Genomic DNA, 26,136 nt, shown 5'->3' with positions numbered 1-26,136 from the left:
GTGACTGCGATACTCACATCCTTTATGGATGTCCTCCGTGCTCTGCTTTCTAGCCTGCGCACGCCAGCAGAACACAACGCACTGCAACTACTGGACGCGCTGCATCCAATTCTTGTGGCTCAACTTAACTGCAGCCATCATCCGAGAACCTACGCATGAATGGACACTGCGGTACGAAGGGAAACCGCATTTCTCTCTCTCCCTTTTAAATACCCTCCTCTCCCTCGAGCAGGGCACCCAACCGGAACTCTCTTCCGGTTAGCATCCCTGCCTTCCTTCTTTATCTGTCTATGCCTTTTCACAGGTTGCGGGTTAAGTATTATTCACTGCCCTAATGCATAAAGATGGCGTAGTGTCTAATTGCGATAAGGTATTAATTACTCATTGACATCCACCTGAGCGCAAGTAAACGGCTACAAAGGAAAGCTAGACAGCTTTCTGAATTGTGGAATGAAAATAAGAATGAAATTCTGTCCGCACTTTGCACCCTTGAAAAACAAAGGGTTTTCTTCGCAACCTGCGACTTACGTACAGCTTGTCATACGGCCCTTTCGGTTCCCATCAAGTCGGTTAATTTATCGTTGTAGTAACGGAAACTACGAAGTACTAAGGACTTCGCAAGAACTGCCTTTGAAACATAAGCGCGTGGCTTAAACATTCGCTTTTGTGTCCTCTTGCACTTTTTGACACGGGTCCTCCTTATTGCGCTGTTGCGATAACTACGAAAAAGTTCCAAGCCCGGATATTCATTTTAGATTAATTCACAAAAACAATATCTGGCCAGTCAATGTGCACTTATTTACTCAATATCAATGCATCATTTATAAGAAAGATTGAGAGGTTGGGGCACGCTGCAGGCAAATTCTTTTTCTTATATTTGTTGCTTACACATTTCCGATAAGCAAGCGTCAACGTGTAGCGGTTTGGCATGCTGGACTGCCCTCGAGATCAAGAGTGTCTGAAGTGCCTGCTTGAAAGATTAATGAATCGTGCCTTGCGACCTCTTTTCACGCACCTGAAGCCAGCAGTTAGAAAATGTCAAAAAGACCGAGCAGCGCTCTAACTGTATTATTCAGAACAGCTGCTTACTTCAGAAGGGTATATGCTTGGGCAGCTACTTACTGTTATGCGCGTGGGGAGTGAGCAACTAACGAAAAGAACACCGAGTGCGTGAGGTATATACAGGCACCACTTTATTGGTATCACAGAATGATTATTATCACAGCATGCGTGATGCCGGTTCCTTTATAGTATATGGCCCCGCAAAAAATTGAACAACTTAGATAAACGGCAAAGCGCATCAATCATTACAAGCTGTTACAGTTTTGGTTTAGCAATTGCTTACTCCATTTGGCCGTTGATTCTATCATCGTCAGCCGTAAGAGAAAGCCTCAGCGTGCCGATGCGAATCAGGGAAATCTGATCTGGCCCCCCGCCGTGTTCCACTCAGTCTCAATCTTCACTTCCGCACTTCCATCTCCCCTAACACGGAGAGGGGAATTCCCTACTCTTCAATTTATACCTGCCAACTAGGGCAGGTTGTGACCAATGAACTGAGTTTAAATTATGAAAATAAATTTAATCACTTACAACGTTATTGGCATTCAGTTCGCTCAGTAACTAATTCCTTGTGGCTGACGCTGCGATTCCATGGTAGAATGCATGCCTATCTGGCTAATATAACTAAAACAGGCTTCGCTCTTAAGGAATAAAACTGGAAGCACATGGCACAACGAAGCGATCATGATATTTTTGACAATGGGTAGACGCAACACGCATATTTACAGGAACACGCATTTTTACAGTTAGTACGCCATCATCCTACTCCGGTGAAACAACCACGTCGCTCAAGAGCAAGAACTGCCGTATGTGACGTAGACAGGGTTCGGGCAAGTCACTCAGTTGCGTCTTCCCGTCATCTCTGGCGCTGCACTCGATGGCTTCACGCACTACGCCTGCGAGGCGCATGAACTGTGTAAAGTCTTGCAGTCCGAGCACGCACCGAGCAATCAGCTTCTTAGCTTGAGATTCGTCGACGAACGCCGTCGCCTGAAGCTCGTCTAGCAAGGTCGGAGAGGTGGAGACCCTCTCGAAGGCCTCCGCGGTGTACTTCAGACGGGCGCCGGTGACGAAGCGAACAGCCCGCTTTACCAAGGCTCGGTTCCTGTGTATGATGTCATGGATGGCCAGGCACTCTCCCATCAACTCATGATCATAATAAGCACAGCTTAGGTCCTGCAGAGAGTAGTTATCCGCAAGCTCCGGCTTTGACAGCTCCGTAAAGAACGAAGTGAAATCTTCGCGACTGGGAGAGTGTAATGCGAAACTACGGAGGGCTCGACTTCGGAGCAGGAGGCTGGCGAGCGGTGCCATGTCACAGGAATTGTGCGTAGAGAAAATGAAGGTCATGCTGCGGATGCTCGGATTTCGGCACACGGCCTCACATATAGCGGGTCCGCACACATTCCAGCACTGGTGACAGCACGGAAATTCCAGACACAGCGCCAGGTGTGTGATGCTAGTCGCGCTCTGGATCATCTGAACGATGGGCGTTGAGGCTGGCTCTGTCGCACCGTTAAAGCACAAAATCGAGTACACACTTAGGGTGATGTGCGTGAGGTTAATAGACACGGTCGTTCTGTCCACAGCGGTCTGGAGCCGGGCGAGGGGCACTGCGAACGAGGGGCAGCCCAGAGGACGGGTGTCTCTGCCTGTGTAGTACACCGCGCAGTGGCCACTGACAACCACTCTGTCTTGCAGGCTACATTCAGAGAGCGTTCTGCAGATTCCCCATCTATGGTGACCGAGGTCTTTAAGGATGATCTTCTTCAGCGACTTGTTCGCGGTCACCCCTCGACAAAATTGCTGGCACTCTTTGAGGCTAAAGCCGCACATTGAGAATGTCAACTCCGTGATGGAGGTGTCATTCTCGAGCACAGCAGAGATCCAGTGCTTTACTCGGTCATCGTCACTGTAGTGCAGAATGTGCCACCTTTGGCATACATGCCTATGAAATCCTTCAACTACTTCGTCGTCATCGTCGGTGTAGCTGCACGTGAAGCTGAAGTGCCTGAGCGTCTTGTTGGTGCGCAGAAGCTGCTTTACTGCCGTCGCGTACTTCATCCTGAGTGTGTTAACCTCCAGCTTAAGTCTAACCAGCCCCTTGTGAGTAGCCAGGGCATCGCAGATAGTCAAGACGTCCACTTTTGGACCGTACTTAGCCTCTTTTATAAACAACGATCTTAGGGACGAACTCTGCTGCAGGAACGCCCCAAGAACGATATGCGGGTTGCCTGGGCCGTAGGGTATACCGCCGCCGTTAAGAATCCTTGACGAGAGTGACAGGTCTCGGATGCTCCTATTTTGGAAGAGCCTTGATAGGAAGGTGTTGGAGGCCTCAGGGTGCACACTGACCTCCAAAGCTATAAGCTTCTTCAAGGTAGTTGTTTGCGCGAGGAGTGGCGCAAGATCGGCAATCAAGTGCCTGTGCAACTCCACGGACAGGTTGAGCGATGTCAGTCGTGTCAGAGAAATTATAGTCGCTGCAAGGGCGCTGGTGACAACGAATCTCGGCGACATCAAGTCCAACGAAAGCCTCTTCAGCTCCAGCGCGTCGCGAATTGCGAGGCACACGATATCTTCATGGCCAGCGAGGATTTCATCGTTGATGGTGACTTCCGCAACGCACCGGTGCTTAGTCAGCAGATAGTACAGAAGTGTCGCGGCTCGGTGCTTCTCTTCCGTCATATTGGTATTTCTCTCGAAAGAATGTCGTACGCTAAAAAAAGGACGAAACAGGAAGGAAAAACACTGCGTGCGCGCGCAGCCACTCGCCGGAACGAGGATGAGCTGGGAGGCAGCGTCCTCTTGTAGCTCCAGCCCGACGGCCCAGAAGAAGCTGTTCCAAGCTTTAATATTGGCTACGATGTGGCACAGATGGCCTTCCCGGCTCGTGCATGGTCGTCGATGGTCGACTCTCAGACCGGCGTGCTGGCTGCAGACTCCGTCCATCTCTTCAAGTGGCAACGACGGATCCTTCGGCGCCTCAAAGTCTTCGGGCACCTCCACGTATTCGGGGGCTTCCTCGTTTACGCGCTCCTCGACGCCTGTGGGTTCCTCTACGCCTGGTGATGCCTCGGCTTCGGCAGGCACCTCCACAGCGGCGGGCCCCTGCTCGTCTTCGGGTACTACTTTGTTTAAGGGAACACCAGCCTCCTCGGGAACTGGCACCTCCACAGGAACCGCTTCTGACTGCGGAACCTTTTTGGGCAACACAACCTCCGCTTGGTCAGTTCTGACGGCAGCGCTTTCATCTTGGCGCTTCCGCTTTTGCATGGTGGCAGCCCCGTGCGGGTGGAACTGACCTGCAAGAAAAGCATCGCGGAATAAATAAAAGGCCCTTGGCACAGCTCAATTTCCTGCTGATCTCGCCCAGGCTCGTGACTTGAGGAATGGACAGCATGCTGAATTTAAATCATTCACCATGCATGTTTTACAGCAACGTGTCCGCACTGCCGTGGTCTCGTTCATTCGTCTGATAATTCAACCGGGCGTGACCCACAACGGCATAGTTGGCGTGTAAGGTTGCGTGGAGAACATGTTGGCAAGATAATCCTGGGCATGAGACGAGCTAAGAGTTTTCTTAAAATCGCCTTCTGTCCCTACCCTGTGCTGCAAGATCTATATCCCTGCCAAACAAGCACGGAATTGATGAGGTCACGTGCAAACCATTTATCCATCCAGAGAGGAGATGAAAATAGAGCTTGAGAGGATAAGTAACCTTAAAAGCTGCTACAAGGATGCGTTCTTACGTAAACAAAGGAAGAGAAAACAGGAGAAATTATAAATGAAGGCAAAAACACTCGAGTGTCACGGCGTCGTGCGGGATGTATAATCATAATGAGCCTACGTCCACTGTAGGACAAACGCATCGGCAATGCATCTCCAATTAACCCAGTCATGTGGCAACTGCGCACCGCTTATCCCCGCAAACTTTATCTCATCCACCCATCTAACTTTCTGCCGCACCCTGCTACGCCTGTCTTCTCTTGGTGTCCAGTCCTTTACCGTTAACGACCATCGGTAATCCTGACTTCGCACTGCATTGCCTGGCCAAGTCCATTTCTTTTTCGTGATTTCGACTGGGACGTCATCACCCCGCGATTGCACTCTGACCCACCCTGCCCTCTTCCCGTTACTTAACGTTACGCATTTCATCCTCATCTCCATAGCTCGCTCTCTTGTCCTCAATTTAAGTTGAACCCTTTTCGTTAACTTCCACATCCCTGCCCCATAGGTTAGCCCCGCTAAGATACAGCCGGCATATAGTTTTCCCTTATGGGATATTCACGATCTGAGAGAAGCGGCCAAATGCGCTCAAATCCGTTTTTATTCTTCTAGTTATTTCTCTCTCATGATCCGGATCCGCGGTCACTACCTGCCCTATGTAAAAGTACTTCCTTACCACTTCCAGAGCCTTAATTTTAATTGTAAACTTGTTTTCGTGCCAAAGTTTCAGGCCCACCGTTCTTGTCTGCCTGTCTAAGTCATTGATCATACTTTGCAATTCATCGTCTGAGTGACTTAACAAGGAAATGCCAGCAGCGAATCTATATTACTAAAGTATTCCTAAACTCTTATCCCAACTGTTCTTAATCCAAGCCTCTGAATACCTATTGCAGATAGGCGGATAACTTTATGAAGGATCCATAAGTGTTCGGCGGAGTTTAGTACACTTACCGCAAGATTACGGATTAGGTTAAATGTGATAAATGACCAAAGAGTAATTTGAGACAAAAACAATAGCGCTGAAGGGAGACAAACGCAAGACAGACCGACGCAGGACATGCGCTAATTGCATCGGATTTAACCCGCTGCCAAGCCAGGAAATATACAGAAAAATTAATACCGCTGTCACACGGGCACTTTCGATCCTCATTGAGTCAATGCTCATCGAACTCAATGCAGATCGACGGTTGTCACACGGCTACTTTCAAGCTTAATCGAGCTCGATCCTGCTTGACTGGATGCCGGCCCCTCAAGAGTGCTTGAGGTTCCAGGCACAATCGAAAGCACTCTCTCTCTCACGAAGCTATAAATATAAACACTAGTTAACAAAACAAAACTACAACTGTTGTTGTTGTAATTGATTAAAATGCAAGACAGAACATTTTCAGGCACTATGCCTGCTTATATGCAAACATATTTATATGTAATCTCGGCACCACGCTACAAGCTTCGCCGTCAGTGTAAACAACAAAGATGGCGTCCTCCAGTGACGTTCGACGCGCACACTGTGTAGCGAGCGCGAGACAGCCGCTCTCATCGACTGCTGGCTAGACCGCTTAGATAATTTGCGGCACCAGAAGAGAAACGCCGTAGTCTACGCAGAAATCGCGGAGGCGTTACGGACCCTCGGGTTCCATCGCACAACAGCACAGGCACAGAGGTGCGTCGCACGTCTGGCTACGGATTTGGCTGCCGCTGCCCCCGACTGCACAGTGTTGCCGGACATCACCTTGTTATGGCGGTTGGAGAAACATTTGGCGCCACCTAACGCACATGAGGGAAACTTCTCAAGGAGCATTGAAAATGCCCGTGTAGCACCAGTGTTTCGAGCGTGCTCGAAAATCTCAATGCAGATCGAGTTCAATGTGCATCGAAAGCGTCCGTGTGACAGGGGTATAAGGCATGCGCAAAAAACGAGAACAGGGCATCAACGAAACCGTTCAAGATATGACATCTGGGTCTTGAAAAATATGGCTCACAATCTATTCCCCACTTTTTTTTATGTGGAACGCTTCCAAAACCTCCCGTGCATTCGTGTGTGTATTCCTGCCAAGAATCATTATCTCCTGAACTCGTGGTTCATCCTTCTTGCAGTGCTTGCGTCTTTTTGACCCTGGCACATGTGCTTCTGCACGGTTACATACCGGGTGTTTCAGAGAACACTTTCAAAAATTTTTAGAAATAGGCTCTTTGGGGTAAAAATATGGCTTTGCGGCATAGTATTGCCAGTGTTCGGGGACGCAACAAAACCGGAGATTCGTATTAGGTAGTAAGCTGGTTAACCCAATTTTAAAAATTAACATTTCAACTATTACAGTTACGCGCCTAGTTCTAATTAGAGATTTGTAGCCGGTCGTTAGTAATAGCCATATCACTTTTTAGAGTTTCGAAAACGCCATTACCCTCGCCAGTGTGACTCGGCAAAGTTTGGTTGCATCGTGGGAAAATACGTGCACTTTCGAAAGCAGGCAGGAGACGCAACCCCTCCAGTGCACATAACTAAGTAGGATACAACTTAAAAAAAAAACTGCAGTTGATAACACTGGGCCGCGGTCTGCGACGTCTTGTATTACTCCGCTGGCTAATAGCAACAGTGAACAAAATCAGCCTTTTAATGTTTCAGTATATCAAACAATCCATGTATCAAAATTCTAGAACTCATAATCTTTTTCTTGTAATAGCTTCTTGTTTAGTTAACAGGAAACGTTTAAGCAGCCGACTACTTTTTCGTCGTGGAGGAATTTTCTGTGCAGAAGCTGAATGTGGGAGCTTCAGTGCAGACTTTAGTTGTGTCCGACTATAGTCGAAAAAGCCAAATTTTGTCGAGCCACAGCGCCAAGGATAATCGCGTTTTTTTTAAGTCTAAAAACTGATATGGCTATTACTAACGACCGGCTACAGATCTCCAATTGCAACCAGGCGCCTAACTCTAATAGTTAACAAGTTAACTATTTGAAATTATTTAATCAGCTTACTACCTAAATGATTCACCGGTTTTCTGGTGTGCGCGAGGCCTGGCAATACCACGCTAGAAAAGCCATAGTTTTACTCCTAAAAACCTTTTTTTGAAAATTTTTGAAAGTGTGCGCTGCCTCAGGCCGTGACGTCACGGAGATGCGGCGGCGCTGGAGTCGGCAGTGACTTTCGTTGTGCAGGCAAAAGCCGGTAGCGTGTGCCTTGGATATGCCACGCTTGAGCGTTTTTGAACACATTTTGCAATATTCCGGCGAGTTTTGGTGTGGGTGGTTGAACTGCAGTACTGAAGAAAGGCAGCGGCACAAGTTTCCACAAGTTTATCGCATTTAGATATGGGCCAAAGAGGTGCGCAGCGGTCGTGGAGCGGGCAAAGTTCGGCGAAGGATCGGCTGCGCGGCTAGTATTGCATTTCTCCATCGAAATATATTTTGCGTCTCGTAATCCGCAAGTTTGCCCTTCAGTCGCGCGGCGAACAGTGCAAGAATCAACGTCTGCAGCTTGTTCGCGTTCTGTCGGGCTCTCATTATGAGAAGTGTGGATGCGACAATCCATGTGGGCGTGACCGTAAATTGAACTCAGGGGACCGTTTTCAGGTGGCAATCACCCGGACTACGTCTCGGGCATCTCTTCGCGCTAAAAAAGAAAAGAAAAAGCGGCTGCTGTCAGTCGCCTTCAGCATCCATCGGGTTACTAAGCGCGACGCACTGTAGTCCGGTAGTAGGAATATACGACGCGTAGTTTTTTCTCTATTTTAGCTTCCATTAGCTTCAACTTGTACGTTTTTTCACCACCTACCCTAGAAAGCAATTAAACGTCGCTAAGGTATCGGCAAAATCATGCAGTGTTATTTCCCATAGTACCTGAATTTTACAATTGCTGGTCAATCAGAACCTGACGCGGGTTGTGCGGGTTCATGAACTGCATTGTTTTACTCCATTTCATAAAGGACAAGCAGTGGGTAGCAACGTTAGTGAGAGGAAAAAAGAAATCGCAGTGCACAAGACGTATGCAGTCGTAAAGCAAACACGCGGCACAGATTACCACGGTCACTCAGCGTCCACTGTATGTGAAATGCAATTCCTACAAGACCCTCTCAGGTGCTGCCTGCAACTCATAATACAAGAATAATACCATAGTAACTTAGTACTCCACGTAGTGCACAATGCATCGATATATGGGGACAACGCAGCGAGCTATGGAAAGAAAAATGACAGGCGTGACGTTAAGAGACAAGAAGCGGGCGGAGTGGGTGAGGGAACTAACGTGGTTTACTGACATCTTAGTAACAAATGGGCTTGGGCAGGGCATGTAATTTAACATTGTATTCAAATTTAACCTGCGCTGTTACGTTTATTTAGTGCAGGAAGGCAAGCTCACCAGAGGGCCGCAGAGAGTTAAGTCAGCGGATATTAAAGGTGCAGTGAAGAGGAATCTGAACTCGTCTTTTTGCCGCGGGAAATCTATCTACACGTTCCCAGCATTCATAGAAACTTTGATTTATTGTCCTGTGTGGTCGATTTTCCTAATTAAATCGAATTAACGTCCGGATCCTGCCTTTATTTTTTGAAATCTCTCCGTACGTTGGGCGGAGTCGACCAACGCGCGGCGTGCCTTTCACCCAGTCCCGTGGCGGCTTGCCGCTCTGCCATCGGCGGAGTAATACGTCGTAGTCCGTAGTAGCAAATAGTCCGCACGTATCTTTATTTCTGCGGGCTTATTTTGCGGCAATATTATCCGATAATGAAACTAATTATTCACGGAAACCTAAAAAACAAAATAAAGCGAAAGGAAAGCCTCCACGGAGCTGGCTGAAAGGCACTCCACGCGTTTTTCGACTCCGCCCATCGTACGGGGAGGATTTAAAAAATAAAGGCGGGAGCCCGACGTTAATTTGATTTAATTAGGGAAATCGGCCACACAGGACAATAGGTCACAGTTTGTAAGAATGCTCGGAACGTGTAGATCGAGTTCCCACGGCAAAAAGACGAGTTCAGATTCCTCTTCACTGTACCTTTAAAGGGTTTGTGGGGATACGGTGGACGCCGCTGGCAAAGGACAGGGTTAATTGGAGAGACACGGGAGAAGCCTTTCCCTGCAGTGGGAGTAGTCAGGCTGATGATGATGACAGTAGCACATTATTGTAATGGAGCTGAAGACGAGCTTGCTACTGCAACGCTTACAAAAAAAAAAACAATAGAACGAAGCGCATGCAGACAATGCCGGGAATCGCTAGCATCGCTATTATGATCTCGCGCTACCTGTAACCTAAGGGGAAACTGGCGTTAAGTGCCATGTCGAATTGGAAAGCTCCGGGAAAAAACAAAGGACAATAATGGAGAAGCAACACTTACACAACGTTAAAGCGTGTGGCTCATTTCACCGCATTTCGCGCTGCTAATTCGATACGGATCAAAAGAGCGCAACCTTCCATGCTATTCTATCTCATACATTTAAACTATCTACGAATGACTTGATTACCTTCTCTAGCACGAATAGCATTGCAGGTCATCCGTTCCTGCAGCGAGCGAATGCGCCGTGGGCAATTCGAACATCCGTGGTAGTCTCAGAGGTATACTCCGTCTGTTACTACTTGAGACGCCGCAGTGGCTCAGTGGTCATGGCGTTATAGGCTGCTGACCCGAAAGACGCGGGTTCGATCCCACCCGCGGCGGTCGAATTTCTACGGAGGCGAAAATCTAGAGGTCCGTGCAAGGGCGTCCGCAGAACTTTTTCCAGAGGGGGGGCACCCGATGTCCGGGTATGGGGGGCGGCGGTTAGCACCAAAGAGGAACTAGTGCATAAATAATATCCGTAATTCCAAAGCCCCGCCCCCCCTCCGGTTCTTCCGGACGCCCATGGGCCCGTGTACTGTACGACGTCAGTGCACGTTAAAGAACCCCAGGCGGTCGAAATTATCCGGAGCCCTTCACTACGGCGTCCTTCATACCCTGAGTCGATTTGGGACGTTAAACCCCCCTAAGACAAACCTTCTTCCAGCCAATAGCGTCGGCCGATTCTCGTTACTCTGCTAGTGTGGCAAATCAGGGAGTGGTAGTTGAAAGGCGATGATCCATACCCTCTATGGTCGGGTACGACCCCCCTCTCCTTTGAGGCGCGGCTCCCTGCATTGTGAGGCGATCGGAGGGTCATGAGAATCGGCCGACGCCATTGGCTGCATGGGGGACATCTTATGGGGAAAGCCGCTGCGTTCTTGAATTGTATCCGACTTTAGTACTTCCATTTCAGGTCCTATGAATGCAGAGCTGAATGAGTGGCCGCTTTTGAAAACTGAGCATTCGGCAGACAACAGCGAGCTATGTGATCGAATCGAATCACATCTACAGAAAACCAGTCGTCGTCGTGGATGTGAGCGAAAAACCCCAGGTATATTCTAGCGTATTTCGCGGAACCGACACACCACTGTACACATCTACCACATCCGAGTGTGCGGGAAGGTGACGTGTCGCCCAGTGCACGCTAAGGACGAGTTCATTCATCCGCTCCCGTTTTGAGGGCGGTCTGCTTTGTTATCCAGCTGATAGGGTGTTGTATAGCACTCCAGGGAGAAGGCCTCAAACCAGTTTCCATAGACCGCGGAAGTCGCCTTGGCTTTCTCTACGCCTGCCTTGTGATGGACTATTTATCCTGGTGGAGTGCTGACGTCATTATGAAGGGTCGCGTTTGTGCCAGGGCTTGCCTGACGAGGGCGGGTTTTCGCTGAACAACCCTACTAATACCCCTGCTACACGGGCGTTTCGAATGCCTTCCAACCGAATGTCATCCGACTCGAATGCCAAACCAGCGCTGCTACACGAAGTTTTTCAACGGCATTCGGTTCAGATGACATTCGAGTCGACGGAGCTACGCGGAGACATTCCAGATTTTGGAATGCCTTCGAGCCCGAACCGACCAATAGCCGTCGCCGCTGCCGTCGCTTCGCCCCGCCCACAGCCGAGCGACTGCTTTCGGCTCTGTGGCTGTTCATTTCGATACCCGCTGCTCGCTATTTTCTGCTGTTTGTATTTTCTGCTTGGAGATAATATTATACCAACGAACATTAACTGCGTCAGCATGAAATTTCCACAGGAGTGCGCCGATGAGGACGACTGTACTCATACTGTTGTTTACATTGCTGCGTAGGAACAGCTAGAGCTCTTTTCATGACATAAAACGTAATCTGTGTTTTAGTTCTATTAAACAACCTGCTTTCTTTTTTACCAGTTGTACCCATGCTTGTTTACGCATTGCGACAATGTGTGGGAAGCGATGATGCGATCGCACGCTTGAGAAACACACACGACAGCCGGGTTGTTGACATCGAGCAGTACCGGCGCTTCTCTCTTCTTGTCCCGGCCTCCTCCGACGTGACCAGTACTTTATTTCAAGCTACTTCATGCAGAAGTATGTTTGGCGACCATTCGCTTTAACTGGAACGGCCTAACTTGTTATTCACAAGCTAGCGACGGCGACGACTGCTTCTGGCCGTAAAGCCCGACTCGGCAGTCTGGGTCACATCGGCGTTTGCCGTTCATCGTACACGTGCCCTGCGATGTAAGCAATAGTTGATTTCAGGTCGCTGTTGCCAAAACTACACTCGGCGACCATTTGCATTCGCCAAAGCTTGTTATTCGCTCTTCACAACCACCGAAATCACAGATCCAACCCGGCGGACTCGCTAGGCCTAGTCGTCGCGGAAGGGAAGGGAGCCGTCGTCACTGAAATTAATTTTTCAAGCGCTTATCGCAGGTGAGCGTTCAGGTGTGCACATGTGAAATGTAGCCGTTCGTATCGCTCATTTAGAAGCGCGAACATATTCACACGGCCGCCTCATCATCGTGCTTTCGCTCAGCCGCCGACAAGGCTGACCGTCCGCCGATCGGATTCGTCGGTGTCGTTGGCCTGAGAAATCTGTCCCATTACAATGATATTATAATAAACTAGATATTTCACTATAATGACTTGCTGCTGTTGAGCGTGATATATAGTGTCGTTGTCGGACTAGTGTGACCGCCGCCGTCGTTCTACACTGAAAACGAGCTGAGGCTTTCGAATGCGTTTGGAAAGTGTCGTGTAGCACCGCGGGAGTCCGTCGAGTCCGAATGTCATTCCAATTCTCGAATGTCATTCGAACGTTGCCGTGTAGCACAGGTATAATACTGCTGGGTTAAAGGGTCAGTCTACTCACCGAGATGAGTGTATAAATATTGGCATATTCTGGTACTTGGCACCCTATAACATCAATAACGATGGGTCTGCGCCCGGTTTAGGCAGGAATTTATATTTTATTTCGGCGTTAAAAGTCGCGTAGAAAAGCATGGTAGCGACCCCAAACGTTCATTTTGTTCAAGAAAGTGGCAGTCTTTTTTTGCAGAAGCATAAGTGAATATAGTACGTACCGTTTGTATGCCCCAATGTCAGAGAAACGCACGTTTTGTTCTAATAAACTGTAGAAAGCGTACCGCTCGCCTTTTCTGTAAATCACATGAATATTTATAGTTACACGTACGCAAAACGCAGGCACATTCCGACTTTTAGTTCAGCGTATGCTAGCAGAGACGCAAAAATAAACTCAGCCTATAGGGGCGCCATCTGGTTGTCAGGACGGGAACCATTGCTGTAAACAAACCGACTCTCCACTTAAGCCTAGGAGCAGCAGAATCGTCACTCTAATTATTAAAATAAAGCAAATTTACCTCTTATATGTTTTCTTATAGGCGAGATGAGACAAAGTGAAAGACCGGCGCCCCATTTATGGCCAGTGACGCACTGAAAAAGGCAGCAACAACGAGAATTCAGTCCGAAGCGAGAGGTCCGGCTTCGACGAGCGCCGCCATGTTTGTCGCCGCGCGGCGGAAATCCAGATGGTTGCCAGATGGGACTACCATCTCATACAGATGTGTTCCCACATCAATAAATTCTATTGTAAAATGTTATACCGCACTTCTTGGCACCACAGCTGGCTAAACGGTGATTTGAGTAAAGAGCTATCGGTTGCCGCAAAGAAAATATGGTCGATAAAATTCAGTAGACTGACCCTTTAAAGTAGAAAGCGCAGAAGCCATACTCCGCTGGTTGTTGCTAATAGCTGAGCCTCTATATTTCCATGTTCGGGAGTGAGGCAGACAGGCCCCGGATGGCGGACGCGCTAGTTGCTGCTCTCGAAAGCCAACGCTTCATTGTTTATCCTCCTGAGGCGACAGAAGCGTGTAACCTTGTACTCTTGATGGTGCACAATACCTTATCAAACAGTATCACGACCGCAAGCTGTGAACTTGCAATCTCCGCAGGCTAATGAAGAATGCGCATAGGAAGCAGTTTAACCGTTTTCGGAACAGCTAACGAAATGCGCATGGTGACAACTCAAAAAATGAAAACATCCTAGACAAGATACCAGGATCTTTCAACGCTCGTCGTCTCTTAACGCGCAGAATAGTCAGCTCTTACTGATAGCCCTCTTGCTATCGATTCTACGTGAATCACCGCGCTGATTAGTCGGACTGGGTCGAGTGAAAAGGCATAGCCGATCTCTTCGTTGGGGTCAGTTTTCTGCGGCGCTGCAGCCAAGGCTGGGAAGGAGTCCGGCCTTTGTCCCCTCACCCTGACACTGGGCCACGTAGCGCTCAGTAAACGAGGGTCGTTTCCGCTCCTGGAAACGAAGCTTCTGTTGCCGACACAAAGGGTTCACCGCCACATTCTCCTCACTTGCCTTATTTTATATATCCAAGGATCTGCTGGGGTCGTTCTCTAAGCTTCAAGGGAGGGTTATAATCTGTTCTTAAATGTGTTGGCCTCGTCACCATCGGCTTCAGGACTATATTCCGCCGTGGAATGACGCTGCTCTTGGTGCCGTAGCCCTTGCTGCGGACTGCAGTGCAGAATCGACCCTGTTTGATGCATTTGGTATGCGGCGATCCCCCGCTGTCCTCTAATCTGCGCACACACATAAGTAAGAACGAACTAAAAAAAATTAAAAAAACGTGCTCTGCTACATTATTAATTGGCGGTATTGCTAGGACACACCCCTGCAGAAGGCAACAAAGAACGAAACGTACCGGACAACGAAACATCGCGTTTTACCGACAAGTCTTATAGGGCAGCCGTATAACCAGCAGAGCAGTCTTAAATAAGCAAGGCTCAGATATAAAAGCAAAATTTTCGCTACGGTAGAAAGTTCTGAATCTAAACGAAGCGGCAGCCATACCAAAACATTCTCTATAAGAGCATTTTTCAACGGGAAAGACTTCTTGAACGCTATCTTTGCATATATTGAAAGATTGCAATGAAATAAAAAGGGGTGCACACTTAAGCTCCGCCTTAATGGCATGACGCGATAGCGTAGTGCGTTAGGCTTTCCATCCTGAGCATCAAATAATCAATTACGCGCACTAATTTTACCTAATTAGCATCAAGCACTGGCTTTTCATTCTGAAACCTCCTAAGCCCCATTTTCTCATTTTTCATGTCTTTAATTAAGCATTTAATTACAATGGTTTCATTAACTCGTCATCGCCTATCACACACCAGTCAATTATCAATCACGAGAATCACAAATTACCCTGATACAATTTTTTTTATTTTTTTACACAGCGCACGATTATTTCCGACACGCGTTGCCGACGGCTTTTCGACCGAAGGAGCTGCACACGCTGTCGCGTATCCGCAGATCTCCCTCGAGCAGGCTTTTTTTTTTTGTTTGCTATTAACGCTTTAGCTACCGTCAAAAACGACTCAACTGCTCGATGCCAGCTATGGAAAAAGTTTGACACTGCCGCACAAGCTGCGCTCCAAAAGGAATGGCAGGCGCGCTCGCCTTCCACACTTGCCATCTCCCCCAAATTACAGCCACCTGCGTTCTGGCGACATCAACGGGCGCCAAAACCACGACCCACGTGAATCACGCAACAAATCGCAGTGGAGAGTTGCCGTGAACCAGGACTAGGAAAGCGTCGTTTCACAAAACACACGCACGCATTGCTGTTCAAACATTGATAAACTGCCACACTGTTCTGGGCGCGCTCATTCGCGGGGGCAAATTACATTTGTTTAACCCTGAACAGTTCTGCAGTTCCATTTGTCTTACTGCAGTTCGTTTATGGTGTTGGAGTGGTTGTTAACCTTGTCCCTCTCCCTCTTTTTTTTTTTTCGCCGCCGCGGTGGCTCAGTGGCTATGGTGCTCGGCTGCTGGCCCGAAAGACGCGGGTTCGATCCCGGCCGCGGCGGTTGAATTTCTTTGGAGGAGAAATTCGAGGCCCGTGTACTGTGCGATGTCAGTGGACGTTAAAGAACCCCAGGTGGTCGAAATTTCCGGAGCCCTCCACTACGGCGTCTCTCATAGCCTCAGTCGCTTTGGGACGTTAAACCCCATAAACCAACCATAAACCAACCAATCTTTTTTTTTTCTTTGCTGCGTGCACGGAGTGCTCGTGTAAGGTTTGATTTGAAACGTGTGATTGTTGCTGATGACCTGTCTTGTATCCTGTTGTGCTCTCACAACCCCTCGCTGAGTGAGATTTTGCAGCCTTGTGCAATAGCGTTATTTCTTTCTTTTTTTCCTGAGGTGTAGTAAGTGGTTTTAATTATACACGGTAAGTGGAAGGAAAAAGATTGTGGCTAGCCCCGGCATCTGCCATCGCTGCGTGAAGTACCTGAGCTGGGGCAGCGGAAATACAGGATAGTAGGCAGCGTGTGGAAGTGAAATGAAAGAGGTGGGGGATAGTAGAAAGCACAGGGGGAGTGGTACACAGGTTTACAACTATGTAAATATTAAAATAATAACATATTGTGACGCCCATGAAAGAGCAATACCCATTCTGCGTGGTCGGCGTTGCTGGATAAGCCGAAGATGAGGAGAACGAAGTTGGTGGCGTCTCGTGCTCGGCAAGCGGACCCAGCTGTTTTTCGATCCTCCGTCCCGATCTTAATAAACCACTGGGCGTAACATCTTGGTGGAGGTGCGGGGTATTGAGGTTTCTCCGAAGACGGATCCCCAGATTCACATTCGTCGCAGTCGTCGCATTGTTGGTCTGCCGCCTTCTGCGCCAATGATGTCCCTGGACGGCGACGCTTCGAGGTCTGTGCCCAGCAGTTCGTGGCAGCATTACCGGGAGCCACGGTCATTCGCGGGTTCCTCTAGCGACGACGTCGATGAATGGCTCACACACTACCTACGGGTGAGTCGCTACAACAAGTGGAACTCCTCCGCCCGGCTTGCGAACGTCGTGTTTTCACTAACCGACACGGCCCTGACGTGGTTTGACAACCACAAGGATTCCCTCACGACTTGGGACCGCTTTGTAGAGGAGCTGAAGACGTGCTTCGGTGATTCAGTCGCGAAGAAGCGGGCTGAACAAACACTTGCGCAAAGGGCTCAGCTTCCCGGTGAAACATGCACAAAATATATTGAGGAAATCGTGAAGCTATGCAAGGTCGTCTCTCCTGCCATGACAGAGGAAGATAAAGTTGGCCATTTGCTCAAAGGATTCGCCGAAGACGTCTACAATTTTTTGATCGCAAAAGAAAGTCTCGAGTCCGTGTCTGACGTCATCAAGCACTGCCGGACGTTCGAGACGTTGAACATGAGTCGCATCACACCGAAATTTGGACGTTTGGCCGGGGTGACGACGGTGGCAGCTCTAGACACACCATCGTCATGCGATCTGGCTTCCACAATCCGCCAGATCGTTCGCGAAGAGTTAACCAGGTCACTAGAACTCACTCGAAATTCATCAGAGCTACCTCCTGTGCATCTCACGCGTCCTACTCCGCCAACGGACGTTAACACAGCGGACTTTGAGGATCACCGGGTACCCCGAGGGCTGCGGCCGAACAATACACCGCGATTGCCCCCGGAGCACCGGTCCGGCTTTTACCGGCATGTGCCGGCCACATACGACGAGAACTTTCGGCCCAGTCCTTCGTATGGTGACTACTTGCCGGCGCAGCCTGCTCCCGGTCCCTCTCTGGTGTGTTACCGCTGTGGTCAACACGGACACATCTCCCGATTTTGTCCCCGCCGACAACCGTCCCGTTACGGCTCCTCGACCTATCCTCGGCGTCCGGACTACCAACCCGGTCGTTCTCGATACCCGTCCTGCCCGCCGGATTCCGGCAATTCATGGCCTGCACAAGTGCGGAATCATTCGCCGGCAACTGATAGAAGTGTGACGCCGCCTCCAGCTTTCCGAACACGTCGATCTCCATCACCCCGACGCCGCTCCTCCTCGCCTCCGCCGGAAAACTAGTCGGCGCGACCGATGGGGGTGAGGTCGCTGGAAGTCTGCCGCCGGAAGTGATACCCCTGCCTGTCGTTATGTTACAGAACAAAGTACATGTGCTAGTGGATGATGTACCTGTGATGGCCTTAGTGGATACCGGTGCTACTGTTTCGGTTATGAGTGCTGCGTTTAAGTGCCTCCTCGGAAGAAAAGTTTTGTTTCGATGGGACAAAAATTTCCAGTTTTGTGGCGTGAGTGGTGAACCGTTGCCAGCAGTTGGAGTGTGTAGTGTAAAGGTTTCTTTGGGTGGTGAAGTCTTCAGCACGGAAATGGTGGTACGTGCTGCCCCGGTCGACGCACGACGTTATTCTTGGCCTCGACTTTTTGCAGGTGTGTGGCGCTAACATCGACTGTCACACAGGTGAGCTCAACGTCGCAAATGTTCCACCACTGGTCTTCTAGAAGGCTCGTTTAGTGGAGAGAGAGTTTTTCTGTTGCCCGAGATACTGTCGTGCCTCCTTCTTCGGCTGTGTGCGTACCGGTTTCCTGCTCCGATACCGCTCTCGACGTGTTTGATGCGGCTGTGGAACCGAACCACTTGAATTGCATGAAGAAGAACATCTTGGTTCCTCATGCCATGGTTTCCGTAATCAACGGAAGAACTGAACTATGGACAGTGAACAGTTCGACGGAATCTGTAGTTCTGCCTGAAGGCCTGATGCTTGCCTCATGCAGCCAATACATGCCGGTATCCGTTGCCTTGGTTACCGACGACGCCTTGGGCACAGCAGCACCAGAGTTTTACGACGAGTCGCAGTTGCTCCGAATGATCGACAACTCGCTTTCCACGCATGAGCGCCGTGCACTGTTGACCATCCTCAAGCGATACTCCACTGTGTTTGACTTTTCGCAGCCCGGCGGCCCATCTTCCATCCCCTCGTCTCGAACCCTGCACAGGGTTGACACTGGTACCTCACATCCGATCCGCCAAAAGCCCTACCGAGTGTCACCGTCTGAACGCAAGGTTATCAATGACCAAGTGCAGGAGATGCTAACTAAAGGCGTTATACAAGAGTCCTCAAGTCCCTGGGCTGCTCCAGTAATTCTTGTTCGGAAGAAGGACGGATCATGGCGTTTTTGCGTGGATTACCGTCGTCTGAATGCCGTCACGAGAAAAGATGTATACCCCCTACCTCGAATCGACGATGCCATCGACTGTCTTTTTTCAGCGTCCTACTTCTCTTCGATTGATCTTCGGTCGGGGTATTGGCAAATACCCTTGCATCCCGCGGATAAAGAAAAAACAGCTTTTATTACGCCTGATGGCCTTTATGAGTTTAATGTGATGCCATTTGGCCTTTGCAATGCGCCCGCCACCTTCGAGAGATTTATGGACACTATACTCCGCGGTTTGAAATGGGAAATCTGCATGTGCTACCTCGACGACGTTGTCATTTTCGGAAAGACGTTCAGTGAGCACAACGACCGTTTAGCTCTCGTCCTCGACTGTATGCGCCAAGCTGGCCTTGTGCTTAACTCTAAAAAGTGCCACTTTGGTGCGCGTCAAGCGTCAGTGCTTGGACACCTCGTTGATAAAGACGGCGTCAGGCCTGATCCAGCCAAGACTGCAGCTGTCGAGTCGTTCAAGCCACCACAGTCTGTTAAAGAGCTGCGGAGTTTCTTGGGCTTATGCTCTTACTTTCGCCGCTTTATTCATCGCTTTGCGGATGTAGCTTACCCCCTGACAGGTCTCCTTCAGAAAGATGTGGCTTACGAGTGGACACCTGAGTGCGACTCCGCCTTTCGCCAACTAAAATTCCTTTTGACGTCTCACCCTGTACTTCGCCACTTCGATCCCTCCGCTCCCACAGAGATTCACACCGACGCCAGCGGTGTTGGCCTCGGCGCTGTTCTCGTCCAGCGATGCGACAACAAAGAGCACGTTGTTGCGTATGCGAGTCGCTCGCTCAGCAAGCCGGAGCGCAATTATACAGTCACCGAGCAAGAATGCTTAGCCGTCGTCTTCGCCACCCAGCGTTTCCGTTCCTATCTGTACGGACGCCCGTTCACCATCGTCACTGACCATCATGCCCTCTGCTGGCTCGTTAACCTTCGTGACCCGTGCGGACGCCTTGCACGGTGGGCTCTCCGGCTACAAGAGTACGACTATACAGTCGTCTACAAGAGTGGTCGCCGTCACGCTGACGCAGACTGTCTTTCGAGGCTGCCCCTTCCTGAGTCGGAGTCTAACATCGACACTTTGGACCACTGCGTCGCGTCATTGTCACCTGTTTTTCTGATGTCGCAACGTTCAAAGCGGAACAGCAGAAAGACTTAACCCTACAGTCTCTCCTTACGGAGGCTGAAGACCCTTCCAACGTCAGCTGCTTTTGTGTGCGAGATGGCCTTTTGTGGAAGAAAAACTATTCTTCTACGGGCCAGCGCTTTCTGCTGGTAGTTCCGAAGAGCCTGTACTCCTCTGTCTTGCAAGCCATGCACGATGACCCTACCTCTGGACATCTTGGTTCGGCACGGACGCTGCACCGTACCCAGGCACGCTTCTATTGGCCGAAAATGCGGGCCACGACTGAGCGGTACGTCGCCAGCTGCACTCAGTGTCAACGATACAAGCGACCTACTAGCCTTGCATCTGGTCAGCTTCACCCTGTGACACCGTCTGCAGCACCGTTTGAGCAAGTGGGCATAGATCTGCTGGGCCCGTTTCCAAAGTCCTATCATGGGAACCGCTGGATAGTGGTTTGCGTCGATTACCTTACCCGGTATTGTGAAACGGCAGCTCTACCCTCGGCTACAGCGTATCCGAGCCATCCTAAAGCCGTCTATCCGCCCCCAGCACAGACCACAGCACATCTTCGTTCGTTTTTTGTTCAGACCGCTCGGGACTGGAACAAACTGCCTGTCGACGCTGTGCGCCACTCCGACCCACATTCCTTCAAGACTGCCATCGAACCACTCTTCACTTGAACATTATGCCCATCCCTCATGTAATACCCCACACCAAGGGGCATTTGAGGTACTAATAATAAATAAATAAATAAATGTGTCCTCTTTTCTGCTCCGATTCATAGTTCTCCGTCATGGACCTCCAAAAGTTATCATCAGTGACCGTGGTCGGCAGTTCACCGCTGACGTCGTGGAGGAGCTTCTCCGTTCCTGCGCATCGCATTTTCGCCATTCCTCGCCTTACCACCCCCAGACGAATGGGCTCACTGAGCGCACGAACCGCACGCTCACTAACATGCTGTCAATGTATGTTGATTCAAGGCACAAGAACTGGGATAGCGTCCTGCCGTTCATTACGTATGCGTTCAATACCGCGCGCCATGAGACTACTGGCTACAGCCCCTTCTTTTTACTCTATGCTCGCCCCCCACGCTACACCCTGGACACCATACTACCATTTTCTGACGAGCTTCATGAAGATCCCTCTATCGCTGAGACCCTCTGTCTCGCCGAAGAAGCCCGGCGCCTTGCTCGCCTTCGTGTTCTCGCCTCCCAAGATCGGTCAAAAGCGCGCTACGATGCCCACCGCCGTCGCGTTACTTACAGCGCCGGTGATTTAGTCTTGTTGTGGCGGCCTATCAGAAAGCGAGGGTTGTCTCAGAAGCTGCTGTGCCACTACGATGGACCCTACGTCATTATTGACCAAATTAGCGAGCTCAATTACCGCATAGCTCGTCTCACGGCAAGCGGCCGTCGTTCAGCGCGAACCGAAGTCACTCACGTTGCCCGGCTGAAGCCCTACCATTCGCGCGGCGCTTTTTAACTCGCCCAGCGGGCTTCGGCTGCGTAGGGGGAAGTGTGACGCCCATGAAAGAGCAATACCCATTCTGCGTGGTCGTCGTTGCTGGATAAGCCGAAGATGAGGAGAACGACGTTGGTGGCGTCTCGTGCTCGGCAAGCGGACCCAGCTGTTTTTCGATCCTCCGTCCCGGTCTTAATAAACCACTGGGCGTAACAATATATACTGGTCGCGCGCGCGTGAAGGTCTTGTAGATCACAGTACAAAGCAATGCGCACGACACAAAGCACGAAACAGCTGGAGTGGGGGCGTCCAGCTGTCCGTCGTCCAAGGTAGCACACGTGGAGCGTTCGGTCACTGCACGTAACTACCTGGCGGAGAACAGCCGGGACGTCAAGCCCGTCTGTTGGAGCGTTTTGGCATTTCTGCTTACACCATCCCTACTAGTTTCTCTTGAAATGTTACCTGCTCGGTGGACAGGGGTTCAGTGCTTCACGCTTGTCACTGAAATGTTCGAGCGTCACCCCTGTTTTTTCTAAGGAAGCCACGAGGTGGGGAAAAGAATATTTCTAGCCCCCCCCCCCCCCCCCCCCCATCGGCTCCCCCCTCTTTTATTTTCCTGACTCTCCCTCCATCTGAACACCTGCATCGGCGTCAGCGGATCCCCCCTTGTCAAGTTGTCACCGATTTTCTTTTTCATTTTCCCGTTTTTTTCAGCGTTTCGGCCTTCCCCATTGTTTGCACTTGTGCTTCACGCTATTCCTGTACCTCCAGCGTGCTTTACAACCTGCGCGCCTGCATGTTTCGAATGCTGTGGTGCACTTGAAAAAGGTTGGCCCTTCAGCCGAAACGTCGTGAACTAAATCCCGTTATGTCTTTCAATTTCTAGTGACTTCGAATATGCGCTAAAAGTGGTGCCCATGGAGCTCGACTAGAGCGTTCAGTTAACAATCAGGACGCCGCGAACAGTTACTCACCTCATTTCAACAAAGCACCCTCATCATTTTATTACGGCACTACTGTCATATCTTCGCTTTTGCCGACCTACACATGGGCGCCATCACATTTCTGCACTACATCTGCTCTTCCAATTCGGAGAGTGCAAGCCAGACGAGAGCTCGTGTTGCACTAGGCTTTGCGGAACGAAGACAGAACTGCACTGGCTGCACTGCGTTGCACTGGCACGAGGCAGGCGAAAGTGCTGCGCGCCTTGCACTGGTGGAGAAAATGCAGCCAAATCGAAGAAAATTTTCATTGAGAGAAGAACAGCACCAGCCATTTTACTGTCTGTGGAGCAGTGCGACAGGCCGCCGGCGCGCATAAAGGCCTACCGACTCCAGCTCCGGCCGGCACCGCTGAAGCTACACGCTGTTGGGTTTAAGATGCCCCCCCCCCCCCCCCCTTGCGGTCCCCTCCTGCCTAAGTGGATTAAGGCAGCGGACCCTGACCGGCGAAGGCCGAAGATGCGGCGGGGGCTGGCAAAGACGGCAGCAGCGGCAGAAGCAGCGGAACCATGGTGGTAGCGGCGAAGGTCAAAGAGGGGTGCTGTAGCCCCTGTGATTCCTCCCCTCCTGCCTAAGTGGATTAAGGCAGCGAACTTCCAGGACCGTGGGGCCATGGTTGCAGCGGCGAAGGTCAAAGACCGCCGAAGGCCGAAGATGCGGCGACGATGGCGGCGTTCCGTGGCCGAGTCGACCCTCGGGTCAACGAAAGTGGTGGTGTGCTGAGTGAAAGACAGCAGTGTTTCATTTCCCAGAGTACACAAATCCCTTTCCCATCGACCGAGCTGCGAGGGAGTGGGACAGCCAGCACCGCCCTTGCCGTGGGTGGTATCAACAGTATCCACAACGGTTCGTCTGATTGGACGTTTTCCTTCGAAGTTTATTCCCCAGTCAGGGATCTGGGGAATACGAAGGCTATTTAACGAGGTGTTTTTTTTAGACTCGAGTGCACTCCTGCTGACTCCTCAAGAAGCGCCCTTTCACTGAGATTCATTCTCAGTTACCCTTGTTGTAAATAATGTAAATATTCCTGTATAAAGTTCTCCTTTTCCTTGTTTTCTCTTCGTAACCCCGTCTCTCGCCTTCCTCGTCCCTTCTCCGGCCCGGCCACGCTCACCCGATCCTAATAACGCTTAACAAAATGGCGAAAAGCGTGGCCAAACACGAACGCTATCCGTTTGTCCAGTGCGCAAACGTCATTTGTCCGTGAAACACCCTGGATGCTACAAGAAAATCTCTTACCCCCAAACTCTGAGAGCTTCCGTACCTCACAAAGGAAGCCTTCACTGCAGTGCGGACGCCTCATGTCAATCTGAAAGCTTTCTTACTGAGGAGTCCCAAGTAAGGCCGCAGTCTTTGGTGCATCCTCAGAGTCAAGGCAGCGAGCATCTATCTGCGTTCATGCATCCTGTAGTCGCTCCTGGCCCTGGAGGAACGCTTCCCCTGACTACTGCCACAAGTGACTCCGCATACTCACGCGGGCGGCGAGACGCGACGCAAGGACGCGAGCAAGGCGTGAGCGCAGCTGAGCAGGCGGGAGAAATGGCAGCGTGGACTGACCGCTACGCGAGCGACTACACGCAATGTTTTAACCGTGCTTGTGAAAAAACAAGTTTTTTTTTTTTTACCTGCATCCTCGAACAGCTAGGTTGCTTCGCGACACGGCGACTCCTATGAAAGTGTGCTCAGAGTAAGAATTTACGTTCCGCAGCTGTGCGGCTCGGTCACACTTGGGCCATAGTCCTTCAATGTTTTTTTCTGGTCACGAAACTCCGGCCAAAGTTTCATATAGGGACAGCGCGCGCCGCTAGAGGCGCGGCTGTCGGCGAGGGGGCACGAGTCGCTGCGCGAGCCCTGCTCGCAGCGGCTGTTTTCCGGCCAACCGGCTCATATTCGCTTGGTAGTTATGCTTTATGGGGATCGGTATTTGGGCTTACGATGGCCACTACTTTACCAGTTATCACCTGAAAGCTTGGCTGCAACGTCGAGACACTAAAAACCCTCTACGATCGACGACGGCCACTAGTAAACCTTGTTAGCGGCTGTTTACTGGCAAACAGTTAACGCACTTACTTTCTGTCGTTGATTTTCACAAAAAAGCGATTTTCGTACAATGTTCCAGCCTTGGCATTCATTTTTACCGCAACTTGCCCACAACGTTATTCTGGAGATCTAGCGTAGCGATCAGTTGCGCCTGTCTTGGGCGAGCACTCGCTTTCATCTAAGTGCACAAGAATGCTTAAAGGTACCCTGCGACGTACATAATGCATGGGTTCTTTATTATTTGTATGCACAGTAAGGGATATTGTGAGTCCTGAACGCGCAATGAGATCTCCGAAATAATAATATTTGATATCTTAATCTTCGCTAGAAATGCTTGTTTCGAGCCGATGGTGTCGCAACGCGGCGGCCATTTGCGGCAGCGGAAAAAAGGTGGCATCCAGATAGGGCGCTGCCTTTCTCATTGGTTGGGCGTCCAGTTTGCATATTGTTCCTTTATATTTACGAAATTGATCCAAAATATTATGTGTCTGGGTACTGAAAGCTTTTCGCATGCCACAAAAAACTGGAAAGAAGCAGGGAAAGCGAACGAAAACTAACAAGAATTCAGCTAGGGGCGACACTTTCCATTCCGCTTCAAACTATAGTGAACTAGAATACTTTCTAGTGGCGCGACCGGCGGCTGCTGGGGCCAGCTCGGGTGAAGCGAATTGACACTGACGGCCGGCAGGGGCGCTGCTGCGCCTTTTCCTAGCCTCCGGCGCGCGTTGGCAGGTGTGTGGTTTAGCTCGCTTTGGGCGCGCGCTGTTACGCAGATAATTTCACTTCAGCGTTCGTATCTTGCTGTTAAGTAGTGATAGCAGTGAGCAGGAACTTTGTTGCACCAATGACAGGAAATTTGACGGAGCTATGGCGATAAGAAGAACTGATTCCCACTGTTTAGCGCCAGGCTGCCGCACCGGCTATCCGGGCTCGCCAAAAGCATCGTTGTTTGCCGCACCAATATATGTCGGATAGCTTCGGTTGAGTATCATTTCATTTGGTAAATTTAAGTCTTAATTAGCTGCCAATAAAAAGTTACTTGTGATTCGATATTGAACTTCATGCTGCAGTTTCAAGACATATATCGATGGATAGCTTATTTCGAGTACGATTGAAGTACGCTAATTGCAGGTCCTAATTAAGTTCCGTTAGTTAATTATGACTAAAACAAATTCGCGATACAGCGGCAACTCATATCGTTTAAAAGGTCTCAACGAGTAGAATCCAAAAACAAATGATAAACTACGCAAAACCGAGCTATCGCTCATCTATCTCGGTAGAACCACTGCCACTTTGTTGTTTAGCTAAATCTTGTATTAACGTAACACTTTGAATGGCTCTTAGCTGTACA

The 26,136-nt window shown here is 50.0% G+C and overlaps 2 protein-coding genes and 1 pseudogene across 2 annotated transcripts; 1 reads left to right on the top strand and 2 right to left on the bottom strand.

Moving 5' to 3' along the window:
* LOC149329171 (uncharacterized) overlaps positions 1-26,136 on the bottom strand; it is a 377,016-nt pseudogene that overhangs the window by 94,014 nt on the left and 256,866 nt on the right.
* Positions 1,793-14,831, bottom strand: LOC149329174 (uncharacterized). Its single transcript, XM_089561179.1, has 4 exons — positions 14,817-14,831; positions 14,362-14,425; positions 3,812-4,364; positions 1,793-3,757 (listed from the first exon to the last, which is right to left on the bottom strand). Exons 1-4 carry the CDS (start codon positions 14,829-14,831, stop codon positions 1,822-1,824), a joined length of 2,568 nt encoding a protein of 855 aa, XP_089417305.1. The 3' UTR covers positions 1,793-1,821.
* Positions 16,806-18,005, top strand: LOC149329173 (uncharacterized). The gene has a single exon (XM_089560053.1). The coding sequence runs from the start codon at positions 16,806-16,808 to the stop codon at positions 18,003-18,005; it is 1,200 nt and encodes a 399-aa protein (XP_089416179.1).

This window comes from Amblyomma mixtum, chromosome 9 (assembly GCF_055824585.1).
Source record: "Amblyomma mixtum isolate Tamu chromosome 9, ASM5582458v1, whole genome shotgun sequence".
Taxonomy (NCBI): domain Eukaryota; kingdom Metazoa; phylum Arthropoda; class Arachnida; order Ixodida; family Ixodidae; genus Amblyomma; species Amblyomma mixtum.
This window is presented reverse-complemented; position numbering and strand designations above follow the sequence as displayed.

Coding starts and splice junctions, on each gene's coding strand:
- LOC149329174 (XM_089561179.1), bottom strand. Junction 4,365..14,361: donor CTACGTGGCCCAGTGTCAGG/GTGAGGGGACAA, acceptor CTTTTCTTGCAG/GTCAGTTCCACCCGCACGGG. Junction 3,758..3,811: donor AGTGGCTGCGCGCGCACGCA/GTGTTTTTCCTT, acceptor TTCTTTCGAGAG/AAATACCAATATGACGGAAG.
- LOC149329173 (XM_089560053.1), top strand. CDS start 16,806: ATGATGTCCCTGGACGGCGACGCTTCGAGGTCTGTGCCCAGCAGTTCG.